The sequence below is a fragment of the Antrostomus carolinensis genome, unplaced genomic scaffold (assembly GCF_000700745.2).
Source record: "Antrostomus carolinensis isolate BGI_N321 unplaced genomic scaffold, ASM70074v2 scaffold2336, whole genome shotgun sequence".
NCBI lineage: Eukaryota > Metazoa > Chordata > Aves > Caprimulgiformes > Caprimulgidae > Antrostomus > Antrostomus carolinensis.
Window position 1 is genome coordinate 38,633 of NW_010321090.1, and position 20,497 is coordinate 59,129.

The 20,497-nt window shown below is 41.9% G+C and overlaps 1 protein-coding gene across 1 annotated transcript in view; it reads left to right on the forward strand.

Annotated features, from left to right (window-relative positions):
* Positions 1-20,497, forward strand: part of HIVEP1 (HIVEP zinc finger 1) — a gene marked incomplete at its 3' end in the record, with an annotated part of 75,159 nt that overhangs the window by 30,944 nt on the left and 23,718 nt on the right. Inside the window, exon 4 of the mRNA XM_010169786.2 lies at positions 13,376-19,332. Coding sequence (XP_010168088.2) covers positions 13,376-19,332 — 5,957 coding nt within the window. The remainder of the gene's footprint in view (positions 1-13,375; positions 19,333-20,497) is intronic.

The following is a 20,497-nucleotide window of genomic DNA, read 5'->3' on the forward strand; positions in this document are numbered from 1 at the left end:
TGCCAAAAAGCAGGTGGGAGCCCTGTGTGCTGGTGGTGTACCCTGCTCCCTAGGACATCAGCTGTGATCAATACTGTATTCTTTCATTCAAAGGAAATAGGAAGTTGAATGAGAAAGGGAGAGATCAAACAAGAATCTGGAAATGTGGTACTAAACTATTTAAGCATTTTGATTCACTGGCTTAGAGTGACCTCGTTCTCCACAGATATTTCCCTCAATTTTTCCTGTAGGTTTGCAAGCATGTGAGCTTTCTGGATTCTCTGCTGCTGTGGTCCACACTTACTATCATTAGTACAAAATATTTTCTTTCCATTTTGTATTTGTAAGAAACTGTCCCTTACTTTTTGGAGCAAGACGTGTAACCAAGATCCAAAGTTTCATTTGATTCTTTTCATCTTTCTGTCCTTATCTTCAGCAACCATATGGGCTAGAAATAGTCGCTTTAAATGGAAGTGTATAATCTTCAAAAGTTGCAAGTTACGGTAGCGTCCTGTTTGCTGTTTAATGCTGGTGAGAGGATTAGCCTGCCTTTCTATTTTCCTGTTGACATCCACCAGATCTACCTACCTTTTATTTTCCAAATGCTCAGAACTACAGACCAGCAATGATATTTCATGCAATTCAGTTGTGCATTTTCCTGATGTCTCATTTCATAAAGTGTTTGTATCTGCATTAAAATATGTCAATACATATGTCTGAGAGGTAATTTATTTAAATTGTTCTGTGTACGTCAAACTATAAGGCTTTAAATCAAGACTGAATTATCTTCCTAAAGTATTTACAGCAGCTCAGACAGCCGTGATTGGCTTAATGCAAGAACTATTCGTGTCTGTAGCTCGTGTCATGCAAGATCTCACATTTTCACGAAGCCTCATCTATTCTTAAAATCTCTGGTGTTTCACATTGAGGGAACGTTGCATGCTGCTAGTTACAGCAGAGATGACTTGAAAGGTCTTTTCTGTCTTCAGGCACATTCAGTGCAGGGTTTTGTGCCCACAAAGGGTGGTGAGAAAACTCTCCTCACTTCCGTGGGAGCAGGAATAGTCTCTGATATCATTTAACTTCATTTTTCATTGCTTTTGTCTTCAGTAGTAAAGTACATTTTAATGTCCTCATTTTACCAGTGGGGACAAACTGATAAAAATGGGGGTATTAACATGTTCTTTGCTCTGAGAAACAACGTTAGAATGTGGGCTTAAACCAGGGAAGTTTTCTGGCTCCTGTAAACCTCCTGGGTTGTGAGTCAGTGTCTGTATCTGTTATTTCTATTTTCATTTTCTTTGGTTAGTACATTTAGTTTAGACTACTAGCAGCTGAAATCTGCTCAGTAAATCCACTGCTGGTGCTAGACACAGCAAGAACTGGTATTGTTTTGACAGGCAGACAAACAGATTTACAGTTTTAAATTGAACATTTCATCCTTTGGAGCTATTATGAGAACTTAGTTAAAACATTAATGGGATGTTAAAGTAATAGTATTTTGACTTTTCCTGACAAGTATAGCAAATTTTTTTGAGTGACGGTTCAGCAAAAACAAAAGAGATTCCTACCTGCAAGTATTGTTTGCAAAGGGACATTCTAGAAATTAACATGATAAAATGATACCTCTCCTATGAAAACAGGCTGAAAGAGTTGGGGCTGTTCAGCCTGAAAAAGAGAAGGCTCCGGGGAGATCTTATAGCGACCTCCCAGTACCTGAAGGGGCTACAAGAAAGCTGGGGAGGGACTTTTCACAAGGGCAGTTAATGACAAAACAAGGGGAAATGGGTTTAAGCTGAAAGAGGGGAGGTTTAGATGAGATATTAGGAAGAAGTTCTTCACTGTGAGGGTGGTCAGACACTGGAACAGGTTGCCCAAGGAAGCTGTGGCTGCTCCTCCCTGGAGGTGTTTAAGGCCAGGTTGGATGAGGCTTTGAGCAACCTGGTCTAGTGGAAGGTGTCCCTGCTGATGGCAGGGGGGTTGGAACTGGATGAGCTTTAAGGTCCCTTCCAATCCAAACCATTCTATGATTCTATGATTGTTGAAAAAGCATCTTCCTGATAGGAAATGGATAGTGGCTGTTTCAGATCACGGTACAGTTTGTTGTTAAATCAGTGGCTATGTCTTCAGATAAAGTCACGTTTTGAGCCTGACCCTTCCTCAGCAAACAGAGGGTTTTCTTGCAAATTTCTAACATCTGGAGTCAGAACAAGCTCATTTTTGTGGTGGGAGGATGCTGAGCTAACAAACTAGCTAATTTGAGAGGCGTACCTATGCACATGTAGGAAATGCAATAGGTTGCTAATTTTAGCTGGTGTGAGCTGGGAGCAAGCCAGTTGTGGAAATGCAAGATTTTTCACTTGTTAGCTTCCTTGTAGTCTACCTTGCATATGAGAATGAGTGGGGTTTTTTGTACTTTCCAGATTCTCCTTTAGCTCAGGGGTTGTTAATGTCCTTTGGCCTTCTTCTGAAGGAAAAGTACAATATAGAGATGGATGGTGAGTACCACTCTGTGGTAGCTATATGCTACTGTCTGGCCTGGATGGAGTCTTGCATTGGAATCACCTAAAAAGGTTCAGGTGTGTATGTGTGAGTGGGCAAAACCAGAGACTGTGCCCATCTGTGGAAAAGGAAAGGTGAGGCTGGGGAGAGGAAGGAGCCCTGAGTAGCTCAGAGCTCTTGGCACTGAGGACCTCCCATTGATGCTGAAGCAAACCTACCCTGAGGGAGATCATCCTTCCCACCTCTAGCGCAGCAGTCTGATCTTTCACAGTTAGGACATTCCCAGCGTCTGGATTTCCTTCAAATCAACTTCTCCTGCTTTTGTTGTGTTCACAGCACCATGTACTCCAGAAAGACAGACCTGCTCTGTAAGACTTCTCCTCGCTTTGCTAGAGCTCCCATTCCTTTCTCTGTTTTTAAATAGTGCAGTTGTTGGGTCTGAGCTCCTTGGTGCTCTTTGTTTCTCTTCAGTTCCTACAGACAGTATGGAAATGGCTCCATTTGATCCCCACTTTTCAAATGGAAGAAAGTATTAAAGAAATGTAGAAAATATGACTAAGGAGTTTGTTCTGTTTGAGCATCATTATGTGTGAAGAGAGTTTAGTTAATGTCTTGTTCCTTTCATTTCTCCTTTCATTTCTGTTTTTTTTTTCCCTCAGACTCCTGTTTGGGGATTTTATGTTCAGTATCTCATCTGACCAGATAGGAATTGCTCATTGCTGATAAAGCTTAAACTTGTTGCTGCTTCATGAGTCATTCTCTAATTCTGTTTTAATGGCCTTTCTTCTTCTGTGCATTCGAAGTTGTTCGAATGATTTATTAGCCAAATCCTAACTTTCCAGTAACAACTGATAATCCTTAAATTGTAAACAGATAATTTAATCGTGAAACTGTTCACAACATTGCCTGCCATTTTCAGAAGATTTCCAGATCTCCCTGAGGTATTTCAGTTAATTTCTTGCAACATACTCTCTCTAACTGGTTCTATTTAAACATCTTTATTCTTACATGGATAACTGGGTGGAACTGATTTCTGATTAGGCTTTGACGTGGAACTTGTTCATTTGCCTTTGGGGAGGCATCATGTCTTTTTCTCATGTCTTTGGAGTGCCCAACAAGGAAGAACTTCTTAAGCTGGGATTGCTGGTGGTGTTAGCTATCATAACAGTGTCTCTCCGCATGCTCATAGTCAAAGTGCTTTATCTTAACAGCACCTAAGCGATGATTTCTTTTCTTAGTTTAGTATTAAGACTTCTGTCTAGACGAGGAATATAGAGCTGTTAAATGGCTGTAATGCAGAGCCAGTAGATAAACTCCACAGAGCTACATAATATAGAAAATATTTTTAAATTTTTTGAGCACTTTTAATAAACCCCACTATATGCCTTTGTTAAATGTTCATATAGTGACATTTCACGTGAGTAGTTAGGCATTAACCATAGGCTGTGTGGGTGGTTTGCCGTTCTTGTGTTGCCTTTCCTCTGTCTGTCAATGAATGACACCTCCGGTGGAAGGTGTCCCTGCTGATGGCAGGGGGGTTGGAACTGGATGGTCTTTAAGGTCCCTTCCAATCCAAACCATTCTGTGGTTCTATGAAATGCTCAGGTCTTGTGAAACTTTACAGTGGTTCTGCTGGTTTCTTATAATGGTGGGAAATCTCGATCAGTATCAAATGTTGTGTTTCATTTTGTATGTTTCCTGCTGGGAAGGAAATTAACTCTTTTGGGAGCTGAAAAAAACCCCAAAACTATTTCACCTTGGTCAGAGATTTTCAGATGTGCTGAAATGTTACATTTGGTTCCTGTTCACATATGGATGTTGGTATTTCTCAGCTGAGGCTCTGGTGTTAACTTCAGTGGTCGAATGTTTGTTGCTGTTTGATCTTCATGGTCTTCCTCTTTAAGCACGCTATTTTTATGGCTAAAAGTTTGAAGTTGTTACTTTCTCCACTCAAGCCAAGAAGCTAAATGCACAAAATGAAACCAAGATCTTACAAAGATCTGTTCAGCCTGGAGAAGAGAAGGCTCCGGGGAGACCTGCTAGCGGCCTTCCAGTACCTGAAGGGGCTACAAGAAGGCTGGGGAGGGACTTTTCATAAGGGCAGTTAATGACAAAACAAGGGGAAATGGGTTTAAGCTGAAAGAGGGGAGGTTTAGATTAGATATTACGAAGAAGTTCTTCACTGTGAGGGTGGTGAGACACTGGAACAGGTTGCCCAAGGAAGTTGTGGCTGCTCCTCCCTGGAAGTGTTCAAGGCCAGGCTGGATGAGGCTTTGAGCAACCTGGTCTAGTGGAAGGTGTCCCTGCTGATGGCAGGGGGGTTGGAACTGGATGAGCTTTAAGGTCCCTTCCAACCCAAACCATTCCATGATTCTATGATTCTATACAAAGGGTCTTGCTGGCATAGGGTAGTTCTGTCCTTACAACCCCTCAGCAATCTCACCGTCAAGGTTGTTTAGATGTCAGTAGCCATGACGTGAAAAGCTGCCGTCAGAATGGCAGCCCCAGACTGCAACTTGTCGCTTACTCCTTACCTGTGCCAAGACCCAACAAGAGTTGGCAGGCTCTCACATCTGGGATGAAACTGTATCACAGGGGAGCTTCCTGGTGAGTCCCGGCTGTGTGCCTCGGGGCGAAGGCGTCTCGCTTGCCTTACACTAGAATGTTATTGCACCATTTATAAAGCTAATCCGCTCTGCCCTCACAAAGGGTGCCGTGGCGTTTCATCTGGTGCATGAAGAGTAGCCCAGAGAGCACCTTTCTCTGTGGCTGCACCTCTAAACCTGTCATTTGCTTTATTTAATGTACTAGGTTCTCAGGGAAGAAACTTTTATGTTTTGAATAAACAAGTGGATCATTTCTGATTCTCTTTACTCCAGCTTTGGGTCAGTCCGGGAAGTTACTCTCCCCTTAGCGTGTCTTTGCAACTCAAGCACTGGTGAGAGGGGTGCTGGGACGTGGGGTCTGAGTAGCCACTTGCCCACTCCCACACCAGCTCTTGTCCCTCTCAGGCTAGTTTGAAATACAGGCAGGGCTGTTCTTTCAGGAAAATGTTACTCAAAGGCAAGAAATACTTCTTCCTCTCCCCAGTGTTAGCTTCAGAGTGACGATTCATTCCTGTTAATACAGATTTAGTGGAACAGTAGATTGTATAGTTTAAACTTCAGCATTTGTACTAAACATTATTAAATAATGTTTGCCTGTTGCTTACTTTTGGTAGCCAGCAATATGGATATTTCTTGGCAAGTATTTAGTTGAAAACCTGTAGATTGCATATGAAAAGACTTAGATATAAAGCGATGCCAGCCACAGCTGTAGTGAAACTAAAACATCTGGTGGAACAAACCAAATGTTTTTGGGTTGCATTGCTTTTGTTCAGGTGCCTGTTAATTTCGCCATCAGAGAGATGAAGTGTGCACAGAATTTACTACGGTGATTTGTTGGATGGTGGAAGTTGCAAATGGGAAAAGGAATTAAGCAACAAGAAAAATAGAAAAGCAGAATTCTGGAGGATGTTATCCCCCGTGTAGCCAGAGAGTATAGTATGGGTGTGTGTTCTGATAGAGATGGCTTAATAAGATGAAGACCTGTAGAAGGATGCAAACAGTGGGTATAAAGGGTATATTGGGTATAAAGGTGAGGAAAAGTACTTTGCAGATGTTCAGCTTTATGTATTCTGATCTTATAACAATGGAAATTGATGAAAACTGTGATAAAATGACTTCTATTATAAAGTGACAAGATCTGGGGACAAGGGGAGAGCAGTGGATGCCATTTTTTTACCTTGACTTTAACAAGGCTTTTGACACTGTCTCCCACTATGTTCTTATATCTGAGTAAGCGTGTTAAGATCTGGATAGGTGGTCGACCAGAGGAGTCATAAGTTGGTTTCAACAGGTATAAAGGCAAAGCTCTGCACCTGGGCAGAAGGAGCGTTAGCAGTGAGACCAGCTGGGGACTGAGTGACCAGGGAGCAGCTCTGGTGGAAAGGTCCCAGGGCTGCAAGGTGGGCAGCAGCCAGCAGCACACCCACCCCGCAAGGGAAGCCACATCCTGGGATGTGTGCGTGAAAACACAACCAGAAGATCAAGGGAAGGGATTATCCTCTCCCACTCAGCAATCCTTAGACCACGTTTAGATACTGTGTCCAGTTCTGATACCCCCCATGCAGGAGGAACATCAGAAACCTGGAATAAGTTCAGCATTGGGACACCACAACCATCAGGGCACACTTGTCCTGTGAGGAGAGGCTGAGGGACCAGCACTCATTCATCCTTGAGAAGAGGTGGTTTTGTGGGGGGGGGGTTATAATAAAGATGGAGTCAGGCTCTTCTCAGTGGAGCACGGTGGGAGGAGGAGAGGCAGTAGGAATAAGTTGAAACAAGAGAGGAGCAGACCTGCTTGTTCCCCATGAGGACAGTGAGGCAGTGGAAGATGTTGCTCACAGAGGTTGTGTAGACTGTCTCCTTGGAACTTTTCAAGACAATAATAGACAAAGCCCTAAGGACGCTGGTCTGATCCTATAGCTGGCCCTGATTTGAATAGGAGATTGGACTAGAGATTTGCTGAGGTCCCTTCCTACCTGAATTATCTTGTGATGTTATGAAATACTAATTTTTAAGTTTGGGAAACTTACTTAGTGGTAGAAGTACTGGGTATGATTTCTATATATCAATATACATTTTCTCTACAATTACCTTTAATATATGAATTTGAGATACACAATTTATGGGCTTACCAAGGTGTGATGGCAGAGAACATTAACACTTAATTAGACTTTACAAAAATGTATGTTCTCATTTAGGTTAATGGCATTACTCAAATGAGTGCTAGTGCCACATATTAACATAGCTGCACCTGTCCTGGAGTAGGACTTGTGGATGTCCCCTCCCTGGAAGTGTTCAAGGCCAGGTTGGATGAGGTTTTGAGCAACCTGGTCTAGTGGAAGGTGTCCCTGCTGCTGGCAGGGGGGTTGGAACTGGATGATCTTTAAGGTCCCTTCCAACCCAAACCATTCCATGAGTCTATGACTTTTGCTATTTGGGTTGATAATCATAAATTATGCTAATAAAATAGTCATTGCAGGATAAAAAAATCTGGTGTGAAGTGATCCTTAAAAGAGGATTTGGGAACCTCTCTCTTGCTGACAGCCAATACAAGACCTTTGATGGGTCACATATCAGCCCAAAAATTAGTGTTGTCTTTTAAAAGCACCCAGGAAAATAATAATGTGTTCACAGGCAGTATGAAATCATGAAACCATACTTACCTCATCCCTGTCTTATGGAATGGTCCAGTATTTGCTGATACAAACATCAGGACAAGCATTGGCATAGATGAGAGCTTGATCCAATCCCTATCAGGCTGCTTTAGCCTTTGAATGTCGAAGCTTCCTCCCTCCCTTTTAATTCATTAATGTCAAATTGTGCTTTACGTACAGATCAAGTGGTTTTTAAGGGTCCACTCACACAGAGTGTTTGAACTGGTGTCCTCAGCAATAAAAGCTCTTAAGCATAGATTAAGCCTCCTGACAGAGGTTTTGTCACTGCCGACTTGGAGTGCCCTAAGTTCTTTGACTTGCCTCCTGATCTCTAAATTAGGGAGTGACCACCATCTCAAGAAGTCAGAATTTAGGCATCTGAAATAAAACTGTTAAAATTGTTGGTGATTGACTTTAAATTCTTCTCTATTTGTGCTTAAAATTAAGCACGACGCTTGGGTTAATCTTGTAGAAATCTTTCTGTTGACTTGTTGACTGTGAACGTTTTCACAGTCATGTGTGTGGTTCGTGTAATCAAGGTTTGTTCGTTTGTTTTTGTGCTTTGGAAAAACTATAATTTTAGGAAAAATATTTATGGCTGTACTTAACATGTAGGAGGCAATATGAAGCTAGAGAGGTAATTTAAAAAAAAAATAATGAATAGTTTAGTTACTCCATGCTGCGTTTAATATAAGTTCTAGTGGCTTTACATTCACTGGCAAGACTTATTTCTTTAGCTCATCATCATATTCTTTAGTTATTCATGAGAACAGACCCAGTGGGTTGATTTATGAGTGCTTTTGATAGTTTTGGTGAAAATCAAAGTTAAATAAGTGTCAGATGTCACAAATAAGAATATTTTTACTATCTAAAGACACTGGGAAGCTTAGCTTTAATCGGAATAAGATCCTTAGTGATGGTCTCTGTCTTTTGAAAAGCCTTGCCCTTTTGAATCGCTACCATTGTTAGGTGTCAGGGCAACCTTTTAGCTGTATGTTTAAGACATCAACTAGTATTTAAACACTTTCAGAAGAGGCTTGATCTTACTCACAGAGCCCTGGGAGCCAAAGTACAGATTTAGGAGCTAAAGTTTAGCTGCTTGGATTTGAAAATCTGGTCTCTATATGTAAGCCTACAATGATTTTATTTAATTCTGTAAGAAGTGATCCCATGAGATGAAAATTGTGCCATTCATTGAGCTGTAGGGGCAGGCAGTGGTTGCTTGCTCCATGTTTCACAGGGTAGCACCAAGGGAGGAGGGATCTTGGTGCCTTGCTTCGGTTCCCTCTTATTCTCCTCCCTTTTTTTTTTAAGTACAAGCAGATAGCTCTATTAGAAAGGAGAGAGAGTGGGCGTTATAAGAACACGTAGGCTTTGAGACAAGCAGTTCTGGAAGTTACTTAAACAAAACCATTGAGATCATTTTGTCAAGACACTGTCTAGTTCACCAGTGAATGCTTCGGAAGAAAAGAAATCAGATCACTTTACACCATTCCTTTACTTGCTGCATGAATTACTCTGCCGGATTGCTGTCTACACCTTCACACTTGGGTTCTTTTGCTCGGTTTCCTGTGCATAGAGCGAAGTGCAGCAGAGAAATTATAGGTAAACAAAGTCATGTTCAGAAACATCAGTTTTTCTTGTCATCTTTTGAGTGCAGAATTCAAAAGTGAAAGAAATAAAGAGAGAGTCTTGATAGCAAAGCAGAACAAAGCCAACCAGGCAAAGCATGGAAGACATGCTGCAGTGTCCCTGGGATGTGAAAAGTGAGGTGGTGAGCACAATGGCATTGTTACCTCTTCTCTTGGGCTGGGGAACATAATCCGATTTGATGTAATAAAGCTTATGAAAAAGGTGCTTTTCAGACATCTGATTGAGGTGACAGCACTTCTCAACAACACCACTTCACCACCTGAGAAAAAGGGAATTACCACCGAACGGTGAGAAGGGCTTTGTGATTGCAGAGGGAGGAGAGTAGAGTGCGTGGAGTGGCAGGGAGAGAAAGAAAAGCAGATCAACTTCATTATTATTATTTTATTTTTTTCACATGAGGATGTTTTTATGTTCTCTTTGTTCAGTGTCAGCTTGTTGCTGTAACGGCCCTGGGACGTTATCACCCTCCTGAAAGTCTGTAGCTCTGGAAGGCAGAGGAGTGTTTAGCGTTCTGGGACTGCTGATTTCCACCAGTTTCGTTGTTGCCTCTCGAAATACTGATGCTGTTGATCTTTGTGTAAGCATGTAGCTGTAGATTAACAAACGTGGAATGAAATGTCTTCAGCATAAACTGGGAATACAAAAAGAAGACATAATACAAAAGGAACAAAAAGCTAAAAAAAATAAGTGAAATGAAGTTGTCGGGGGTTCCTTTTTTCCCCAAATAGGCTAGAAATTTGGTTGTTAGCAAACATGAGGTGAATATTTCCATTAGTAATAAGGATTTCCACATTATCAGGGAGTAGAGTAGAGCACAGGACTTAAGCTATTGTTAAGCCATTGTCAGGTAAGTACATTCTATGAGGTGTTATAGACAGGTGCACTGATACAAACCTGTGACTCCATCACTGGAATCATAAAAGATGCAGAGTCAGAAATACAAGTAGGAAACTAGTTCTCCTGATTTCTGCAGTCTGGAATTTCATTGGTATAGAAGCAGCATAATTAGTGGTTGTGGAAACTAAAGAAAATTACTATTTCTATACGTAATGCATAACTTACCTTTGTGTATTCTTTTTTCTTTTCAATTTCTCGAACAATTTTTATGGTTTGGCAGGTGTGGAACAACATTTTTTTTTAAAGTAAAGTGGTAAATAGATTATGGAAAATTCTGATCTTATTTTCATAATGAATTAATAATTATTTAATTGGTGGAGTAGAGATACATTTTTACTTTCTTAAAGGCTTTCTTAAGCCACATTACATCTTTCAGCAGTGTTGGTTTCCAGTTCACTAGCATGGTGCAGGGTGAGTACACTTGTTCCTCTGCATTATACGGTTGAAAGCCAGGAATAGCAGTTATTTAATATTCTGAGGCATCAGGAAGAAGCACATCATTTGATTGTTCAGTTACTGCAGTATAAAACACCTTAGTCTTTTTGTGTACGTTCATCTGCTTGGATGTTCACAATTCCTGCCACTCTTACCTTCCTAGCTGCGTGTAATCTGCCCAGCTCTTCCCGTAGAGCTCTGGTACAAACACCGGCAGTGTGATCGGTGTGGGGGCGTGATTGTGACGGGATAAAAGCTGCAGTGTGTGCATAAAAGGAACCAAATTACTTACGCTCAATTAACATGGCCACGCTTCTGAGAGATCACCAAACCATGGCTAAAAGCATTCTTTTATATAATTACCTTGTTATTTTCTCTTTGATTTGTGTAAAATTGGTTTTTGTTGTTACTGAAGAAAAAACAGTCGCAATAGATTATGAATTTCAAAGAGATCACCAGTTAAAATACTGATGATAATTTGTTAGTGTAAGCCACTTGTTTAATTGTGAAGCAACAGAAAGGACAAAAAACATCATGATGGAAGACAGCTCGGCTTTGAATATGTTAAATCCAGTCTAATACGAATAGGTTTTGGTGATAAAGCAATAAATACAATAAAGTTCACTTAAAGGTTAAGTGAACGATTACTGCAAAAATTTATTTCTGGATGCACAAGAGCAGCACGAAATCCCCATAACCAGGATTCAGAGCCATTAGCTCTGGCAAGGGATTCTAGCATCTCTTTTATGGGACTGCAGAATGTGACAAAACAGTCTCTCAGTCTTCACAGTTAGATTTCCTCTAGTCAGGCTGTGAGAGGAGTAGGTCAGGTTCTGCAGAACTTCTGCTTTTGCAATACATTATGTGTCATGTGTAGTCTTTAATCTTTCAGTTTGCAAGTAAATCTCCTGAAGATCCATTCATCCTAAATGAACACGTGTGTACATTACGTTGGCATCGAGTTAGAAATGGAATTTTAAACTTCCAAATGTCTGTCATTAGCACGCATCCCAGTTGGGTTATGCTCTGGCACCGAGAAAACACAACATCTTCTTGCCTTTCTTTTTCTGCTGGTTGGTTTGCATTCTCTTCTGCTAGACAAGCTTGAGGCATTGCCTGGATTTCCTTTATATGGAGCAGGAATTTCACCCTGGATTCATCAGCTCCAGTCATCTCTTGTCAGATGCATGCTATGCGTTGGCTTTCCTCCCACCATGGTGTAGAAGACAGCTGGTGTATCTGCGAGAGGATAGTCATTGTGCCACTCAAAGCGGGGCCGTGGGGTTGATGGGTATGGAGAATTCTGAGCTTTCTCCACTTAGCTCCTTGTGAAGTTGAGTGTAAGAATTTTGTCCCTTTCTATGTTGTCTTAAGGTTTTTCTTTATGTAGAAGTGGACATAAACCTCTGTTCCTGAGTAACTCTGAGCAGGTAAACATACTACATGGAATTACTCAGCACTGCTTCCGAAAATGTGCAGCAGCCCTCTAGTCACATCACATTCTTCCTTCGCTTTGAGTATTGGCAATCAGATGAATATGGTTTTGGTTAACAGCTTAATGAATTAATTGTAAAAGCTGAAGAAAATAGATTTACATCTGTTTAATATTTGGCTTCTTCTGCAGTACCAATGATGGTAGCTGAGGCAGTGGCTATGACTGAGTGGATGTTAGGAAAAAAGTAAAAATAAAAATTAAATAATCAACTGACAGATTAAATAACTGTTGAGTTAAACGCAGATGTGTAACATCAGGTATCTATAAAAAAATAAGCTTGGAAGTATCAACACTGAAATTCAGTCTATGTATTTTCTGTTACGGAGGAAATTGGACTCTGTACAGTATAAGTCCTTGCTATAAAATTGTTCTGCTGAATAATATTCCAGTTCATTTGCTCTTCACTACACCCCTGAAACTCCGCGTGCATACCTGCTTAAAATCAGCAACAAGTGTGGCTAGTAATGAAATAATTCCAATTTAGTTTAGTTTCTTTCATGATGCACAAATGGAAAATCATTTAAGTGTGACTGATTTCACTAATCCACAGTAGTTGCTCATCTGAAATGCTATTGAAGTTCAGTAATTGGAGCTCTGAAATACAGTATTTGACAGATGGTGTGGGTGGTTGTGCCATTTCCATGATAAATCGACTTACAAATGTAACCGTGAGGAAGTTGTCTTCATTCCTTGACTACTGCAACATATAGATGGAAAAAGTGACAAACACAACATGAAAATGGATTTGTGTTTTGGTTCTCCATTTTCCTGCTGTAATGATTTGAATTTTTCAACAAGTGCAAGAGAGAGGTTTCTTTTTACTTTATCTGAAAAGGAGTTGCTATAAATGTTAAAATATTCTTTCAGTAGCTTTTCCTTTCTTACATTTCCTTTGAAGCTTTTCCTATAATGAATTACTTTTGTAATGTCTTACAACATCAGTTAGAAAGCATTGCTCTTTTTAGATGAAAACAACATAGATCTTCACAAAGATACATTTACTGCTAGAAAAAATATTGGAGGCTGGAGAAATGGACAGTCCTGTTGCCCCAGGGCTTACTGTTGAAACTTAGACATGATAAAATGGTGTAAATAAAACTATACTGCATTATCCAGTTTTAATATTCTTTTTTGTTCTCTTTGTGTTTTAATAGAAATCACCGATGCTGGTACTAGAGGAACCCAAGATACAGTTAAGGGTGTGAAAAGAAAAAAGATTGTGACTGAAAACCACCTAAAGAAAATACCAAAATCGCCTTTAAGAAGCCCTGCCGAAGCCAAGGTTAAGCAAAATGTAGACCCATCACCACTAAAAGCTCTTTTGGATGCCTCGGAACACGCCACGGCACAGGATCACCCGCCCGTGCAAAATGGAAATCAATGTACCAAACAGAACGGGGGAGCGCTTAGTAGTGAGATAAGTGTTGAAACAACCAAATCTGAGACATCAATGCAGACAAAGCTTTCGTTGACGCATCAGTCCTTAGATTTGGGTAAACGGGCAGTGGAGGATACTGATGCAAACCAACTGAACTCACCAGAGAAGAAGTCTCTCTCAAACTCCTCATCAAGTAAAACAAAGACTGACAGTAATGAATGTATTAATTTTGTTGATTGCAGTACGTCATCCCCATGTACACGTACCGCATTCGATGTCTTATTAAAAGCTATGGAGCCTGAACTGAACACCTTAGCACAAGAGTGCCCCCCTTATGGGATGCAGATAGAGAAACTGAGACCAAATAAAACTGTAAGCACCTCTTCTAGTCTCACGTCCAATACAATGAGCGTTCAAAATCAGTCCGCTTTGTCACAGCATGAATTTGCAGCTGGACCTCACTATTACCCGTGTACGTTAAACAATGTGCATGTAGCAGCAACAGCCAAGACTGGACAAGCACAAGGCCAATCGGTTTCTCAGTCGCAAGATCTTATTACTAAAGCTAGTCAACAAAATCACCAGGTTGTTATGTGTCCAAGTTTCACTAGGTCGCTGGTGCAACAGCAGAGTCAAGAAAACCCCAAGCTCCAGCAGATATACAGCATTGCGGTAACTTCATCTGTTGTTCCCACCTCATCTTCCACTGTAACTCAGGTTTTTCCTCAAAACCAGTTAGTAGCTAGTTCATCTTCACCTTTGTCAATTAGCACATCGAGTTCAACACACTTGTCTATAGGTCCCATGTATAATTCAGCCCAGATAGCTTCAGTTGTAAACCACGGTGTAGAACAAATATGTAACCTCTTGAAAGACCAGAAGCCTAAAAAACTAGGGAAATACGTCTGTGAGTATTGCAACCGGGCCTGTGCCAAGCCCAGCGTTCTCCAAAAGCACATCCGATCCCATACTGGAGAGCGACCGTATCCTTGTGTGACGTGTGGGTTTTCATTTAAAACCAAAAGCAATCTGTACAAGCACAAAAAATCTCATGCGCATGCTATCAAACTTGGACTTGTCCTACAACCAGATTCAGGTGGCCTCTTCTTGTCTCATGACTCAGACAAAGCACTTAGCATTCATTCAGACGTGGAAGAAAGCGGTGAAAGTGAGGATGAGGGCACTGCTGATGAAAGACAAGATGATCAAGAACTGGAACCCACACAAATAGTGAAAGTCATTTCGAGTGCAGAAACATTAAGGAAAGGAAGTCCTATTCCACTCAGCAACCCAGACTGTCTACCAGGTGACTCTTCATTACATGATACAGAACCTCAAGTAAGGGCAGCTTTACCAAAAGTTGTAGTTCATCCTGTAAATGTTTCTCCATTAAGGGCTGATAGCCCCAAAGTAACAGAACCAGCACCCGAGCTTGCAGCAGCACAGAGAAAAGGAGATTTTAAAGTGACAACTCTCCAGTCAAACGTAACACACACAGCCTCGTTCAAGGAGAGTGACATAAAGCAACATCAGAAAGTAGAAATGGGCCTGTCAGAGGAACAGCTGGGGTCTGCAGTAGGAACAGTGCATGCTCAGCTCCAGAGACAACAGGCAACCGAAGGTTCCCAAGATCAGCAAGGAAAAAGTCTGTTGAGCCCTAGAAGTTTGGGTAGTACTGATTCTGGTTATTTTTCTCGTTCTGAAAGTGCCGATCAAACGATGAGCCCACCAGCTCCTTTTGTAAGAGGATTGCTGACCTCTGAGAAAGATCCAAATAAAAATCTGCCCTGTGTGCCACGAGGAAGCGGTGTGGTAGCATCAGTGGTACAGACTGTTTGTTCTGAAAAAAACCTGATTCTCTCAGGCCAAATGCGACCTCCCATGGCGACAAAAACCCTTGAGGAGCGGATCTCAAAGTTAATTTCTGATAATGAAGCTGTTGTGGATGACAAACAGTTAGATAGTGTGAAACCAAGAAGAACATCTCTTTCAAGAAGGGGAAGCATAGATTCACCAAAATCCTACATATTTAAAGACTCTTTCCAGTTTGATTTAAAGCCCATGGGAAGAAGAACTAGCTCAAGCTCTGATATACCAAAGTCTCCTTTCACACCCACTGAGAAATCAAAGCAAGTTTTCCTTCTTTCTGTACCATCCCTTGACTGTTTACCTATAACACGAAGTAATTCCATGCCTACTACCAGTTACTCAGCAGTACCTCCAAATGTAATACCTCCCCCTCATCCCCTTCGAGGAAGTCAGTCATTTGATGATAAAATTGGCTCCTTATACGATGATGTTTTTGTATCTGGACCTGCTACTCCACTGAACCAAGGCGGACATCCTCGGCCCCTTGTTAGACAGGCAGCAATAGAAGATTCTTCTACTGGCGAAAACCAAATTCTGGGACCAGTGCGACCTCCAGAAGAAAGTTATCTGGGGTGTAATTTATCAAATGAATCTTTATTGCAAAGGAGTAAGTCCCTAGCACAGGCATCAAGTTTAGAAAAAACAAAGAAGTCCCCTCAGGTGCGAGGAACAATGTTTGAGTGTGAAACCTGCAGAAACAGGTATAGAAAACTGGAAAATTTTGAAAACCACAAGAAATTTTATTGTTCAGAGTTGCATGGACCTAAAACTAAAGCAGCAATCCGAGAGCCTGAGCATAAAAATGTTCCAAATAGTACACAGCCTCAAATTCTACACTACAGAGTCACTACTTCAACTGGCGTCTGGGAGCAGACACCCCAGATAAGGAAAAGGAGGAAAATGAAAAGTGTTGGTGATGACGATGACCCTCAGCAAAACGATACAAGCATACCATCAAAGAACGCAGAAGTCCAAAGCAAGCCAGCAAATTCTTCCAGTCTGTCGAAACACAGTGCGACAACAGTGGTGGGATCACAACAGCCAAGCAACCTTCTACTTCAGAGTTCCCAAATTCAGCTTGTGGCTCGAGGTACAGATCAGACTACTGAGCCAAAGATGGCTCCGCTCATTGAAAAGCAGCCAAGTTCAGTTGTGCAAGAGAAGGTGGAGTTGAAGAGACAAGGGACTGGCATTTCAGTAATACAGCACACCAATTCACTGAGCAGAAACAGCTCATTTGAGAAATCAGAGTCGTTTGAAAGAGTATCACCAGTTTCTTCTCAAGAGCCCAACAAGGTTGCGAAGCACCGCTCCGTGAATACGATTGTCATCCAGGAGGACAGACACTCTCATCTGAATAGTCCCCAACATCATCAACCTCTGTCGTCAGAAGCACCTAGAGGGGACGTTCAGGGAAGCCAAATAGTTTCTAATGAGAGAAGCGCACCGCTTCAGCCGTCGAGACTTGTTCGTCAGCATAACATCCAGGTTCCTGAAATACTGGTCACAGAAGAACCAGACAGGGACCAAGAAAACCAATGCAGCGATCAGGAAAAGACAGAAAGGTTTAATTGGCCACAGCGCAGCGAAACGCTGTCAAAACTGCCAACAGAAAAGCTTCCACCAAAGAAGAAAAGAATTCGCTTGGCTGAAATGGAGCATTCATCTGCCGAGTCAAGTGTTGACTCCACGCTTTCCAGAAGCCTAAGTCGGGAGAGTAGTTTATCTCATGCCTCCAGTTTCTCAGCTTCACTCGATAAAGATGAAACTTTGAAGGCTGAGAACCCTTCCAAAGCAGAACCTGTTAGCAAGTCGTCAGAGTTCCTCTTGATTCCCGCTGGCTCACACGCGCTGGCTGTGCCTGGCCCTCACTGCAGGGAAATGAGACGTGCCGCCTCGGAGCAGATTAGCTGCACGCAGCCGTCAATGGAGGTTGTGGACTACAGGAGTAAGTCTTTTGACTGTGGGAGCATGTCTCCCTCAAGACCTGCCTCGCTCGTAGAGATAGCTGCTCCAAAAGCATCATCTGCAAATGGAGTTACTGGGCACGTGCCTCTGCTAGAAAGGAGAAGGGGGCCATTTGTAAGACAGATATCTTTAAATATTGCTCCAGAAAGTCATCAGCCTCAAGTTCAATCGACTTCCTCATTTCAAACAGCTCACGCTACGGATGTGCCCACAGTGCCATTGCACAGGCTGCAGACCTCCAGCAAATCTTTGGTAGAGTTTCCTTCAAGTACTCAGCATTCACAGTCTCACTCCAGGCCTCCTCACTCAGCAATTCAGAATTGTAACCCTGTTACCCTGTCTTCAGTTCAGCAGCCTCTAGATCGCGTGTTGAATAATAAAGGACAGCCATCCTCAACACATCAGCTTTCCCAGACATCGACCAAACCATCAGCCCAAGGGGAACAAGTGAGCACGTACCTACTTTCTTGTCATCCCGAGGAAAAGAAGGATTGTTTTGCTCCAAAATATCAACTTCAAGTTAAAACATTACATATAGGTCAGCCATACTCTTCTAAATTACTAAAAAATACTTTATCAACTCAGACAGTTCCAAGTCAAGTTGGGGTGGACCAGAACACATCCTCTTTTGAATTGCAGACTAAACTGTCGGACGTGTCTAATCCATACTCTGTGCCTCCTCTAAAGCAAATTGTCCCAAATAACTGCAGCAGTCAAGTGCACCAGATTCCTCCTTTCGTGGTTCCCGTCCGTATTCACAGCAGTATGCCATCCTATGGCTTTGCAACTGTTACACCCCTTCCTCACATTTTAGTGACCCAGGATCAGGTCAATCCATCTGTTTGCAAAACAAATGTTGCAACAGTGCCAACACTTGAAGGCAAAACTCAACTGCCAAAATCTCACAAAGATCATCAGAGGACTTTGCCAAATTCGTTTGAATTTGAAAATTCACTACCAGAAAGTGGAACCAGAAATTCACCTTTGTCAAGCTCTTTGAACATTATTCAGAAAGTGCCAGTTAGCGGACTCTTCCCTCAACAAGAAGCTACAGCTTCAAGTAAACGAATGCTTTCCCCAGCCAACAGTTTAGATATTGCCATGGAGAAACAGCAAAAACGTGTTAAAGATGAGAGTGGAGCTGCTTGCGTGACAGATGCTAGACCATTGCATTCACTGAACGTTAGATCTAATGACCCTACTAGTAAGCAGAAGAAACCAGTTTTGGTAAGGCAGGTTTGCACCACAGAGCCTCTTGAAAATCACCTCTTAGATCCTGATGGTGTTGCACAGCATGAAAAAAGCAGCAAAGCTGGTACTTCAGACCTGCTGTTGCCTGACTGTCATTCCTCTGACACTGGGGTTTCAGAGACCCGAAAGGAGTCACCAGAATCTGAAGACCATCAGTCTTCAGCATCACCAGTGTCTGTAGTTAGAAAACCATCTGAATTGTCTCCAGTGAATAATGAGAGTTCTCTTCTCAAGGCTGTAAGCAGCAGTCAAGAAAGAAGGTCCCCAAGTAACAGCAGTGAGAGCAAACAAATCAATAGCCAGGGGCAAGCAAATCCTGTAACTATGTTGGCTGCCATGAACACAGGAGAAATGCAGAGGTTGTCATTTCCAAGCCTCAAGACCTCAACAAGTTTTACCTGGTGTTACCTCCTGAAGAGAAAACCATTGCATCTGCTGCAAAACGATCAGAAAATCTCAGCCTATTCTACCTGGACCATTAGTCCCAACAATCCCAATCCTCTTGGTTTGTCGACAAAAGTAGCTCTCTCCCTCCTCAATTCAAAACAAAAAGTTGAAAAACCGCTCTACACTCAAGCAAGAACTTCTCACCCCAGATCTGATGTATTGGTCTATTCAAGCAAGTGGAAGAACAGCTTAACCAAGGTACTTAAGCCATGCTTGATGTGTGTACTGACCATTTACAGAGGGTTGGCTTTGAAAATCGTGCTTGTTCATGTTTTAGAGAACGTAATATGCCTGACATGCCTAATATATGTGCTTATTTATTTTAGTTATGCTGGATCAAACTACTAAAAAGATCTTAAGTAATTCCATTAAGGAACCTGCTCGTAAGGATTTATCGCTTTTCATGGAAATTAGTTCCTGGATTTAAATCTATATACAACGTCTTTATTGTGGCAGGAACACGATTGGCTATTTTTTTAATGCAAAGGGTGGAACAAAAATAATTCTGATATAAATATTTGTTAAACTCTTTTAGCTTAAAACAGGTTAATTTAAGATCATAATTGCGTATTTTGCCTTAAAAGTCAGATGGTATTTTCTGTTATAAAAAGAGTGCTCAGCCTGAACAGGTGTCCATGGATACACTATGGAAATACTTTTCACCATCACTGATCATCTAACTGTGAGAGGAGCAGTGTACCGCTTCCCTCTCTCCCACCTAGGTTCATCAGTGGTGTGAAATAATGACAAAAATAGCCAGGTTTAAACCAAAATTACAGCTGCCATGAAAACACTGACAACTTCTTGGCTCAATATGGCTCCAAAGATGACGTTAAATCTTGTGCAGTGGAATATACTCCAGGCAGTGTTTGTGACCTGCAGAAAACACTATGTCAGTCTGGAGCCCGATGTGGCAGAGAGAAGCAATCACTTGTTATTTCCTTCACTGTCTCGGCTGCGCACGTGTGATCAGGATTTCACCCACTGGACAATTTTGTTTTGTACAAAGCTGTGCTGGTTTGTGTTGGATTTGGTGTTCATAGAATCATGGAATGGTTTGGATTGGAAGGGACCTTAAAGCTCATCCAGCTCCAACCCCCCTGCCATCAGCAGGGACACCTTCCACTAGACCAGGTTGCTCAAAGCCTCATCCAACTTGGCCTTGAACCCTCCCAGGGAGGAGCATCCACAGCTTCTCTAGGCAACCTGTTCCAGTGTCTGACCATCCTCACAGGAAAGAATTTCTTCCTCAGATCTAATCTAAACCTCCCCTCTTCCAGTTTAGAGCCATTTCCCCTTGTTCTATCATTAACTGCCCTTATGAAAAGTCCCTCCCCAGCTTTCTTGTAGCCCCTTCAGGTAC